The sequence below is a fragment of the Aureococcus anophagefferens genome (assembly GCF_000186865.1).
Source record: "Aureococcus anophagefferens unplaced genomic scaffold AURANscaffold_489, whole genome shotgun sequence".
In the NCBI taxonomy this organism is placed as follows: Eukaryota; class Pelagophyceae; order Pelagomonadales; family Pelagomonadaceae; genus Aureococcus; species Aureococcus anophagefferens.
Window position 1 is genome coordinate 5,897 of NW_008705949.1, and position 1,107 is coordinate 7,003.

The following is a 1,107-nucleotide window of genomic DNA, read 5'->3' on the forward strand; positions in this document are numbered from 1 at the left end:
CTCACACGCTATGCATCCTTCAGCAGATGATGATGAGACGTGGCGCGACAACTTGCAACTACCAACTAAGGACACTCGATACCAAACTGAAGATGTAACTCTAACGCGAGGGCAGGAATTTGAGGACTACTTTCTGAAGCGCGAGCTCTTGATGGGCATATTTGAGAAGGGGTTTGAGCGACCCTCGCCTGTCCAGGAGAGAGCGATTCCGATTATACTCCAGAACCGAAACGTTCTCGCACGTGCTAAGAATGGGACTGGCAAGACTGCAGCGTTCATTATTCCCTGCCTCGAGAAAACAGACCCCTCGAAAAAATTTATACAAGTGCTCATCCTAATCCCAACTCGGGAACTTGCACTTCAAACATCAGCTGTAGTCCGTGAACTTGGGAAACACATGAAAGTTGAGTGCATGGTATCCACTGGTGGGACCTCCCTGAAGGATGACATTATGCGTCTATACAAGCCTGTCCACGTACTTGTCGGCACGCCAGGGCGCATTCTTGACTTATCAGAGAAGGGCGTCGCAGCATTGGGTCGCTGCCATACGGTCATTATGGATGAAGCTGACAAGCTGCTTTCGCCGGAGTTTGAGCCCCTCCTGGAAAAACTCGTGCACCACTGCTCCCCCGAGCGCCAGATCTGTCTCTTTTCAGCGACGTTCCCTGTTACGGTGAAAAATTTCAAGGAAAAATTCATCCACAATCCCTACGAAATTAATCTCATGGATGATCTCACGCTAAAAGGCATAACCCAGTTTTATGCTTTTGTTGAGGAAAGACAAAAGGTGCATTGCCTACATACACTATTCACCAAGCTTGAGATTAATCAGTCAGTCATTTTTTGCAACTCAGTCAACCGTGTGGAATTACTCGCCAAAAAGATCACCGAACTCGGCTACTCGTGCTTTTACATCCACGCTAAGATGCAGCAATCGCATCGTAATCGCGTCTTCCACGAGTTCCGCAATGGCTCTACTCGTCACCTCGTTTCCTCCGACCTCTTCACACGTGGTATTGACATTCAGTCCGTTAATGTTGTCATCAATTTTGACTTTCCAAAGACGTCTGAAACCTATCTGCATCGCATTGGGCGTGCAGGTCGCTC

The 1,107-nt window shown here is 48.2% G+C and overlaps 1 protein-coding gene across 1 annotated transcript; it reads left to right on the forward strand.

The window, feature by feature from the left end:
- Nucleotides 1-10: 10 nt before the first annotated feature.
- On the forward strand, nt 11-1,105 carry AURANDRAFT_35236 (hypothetical protein; the record flags this gene model as incomplete). Its single annotated transcript, XM_009044589.1, has 1 exon — nt 11-1,105. A coding segment is annotated over one exon (1,095 nt), but the record flags the coding sequence as incomplete, so codon positions are not given.
- Nucleotides 1,106-1,107: the final 2 nt, after the last annotated feature.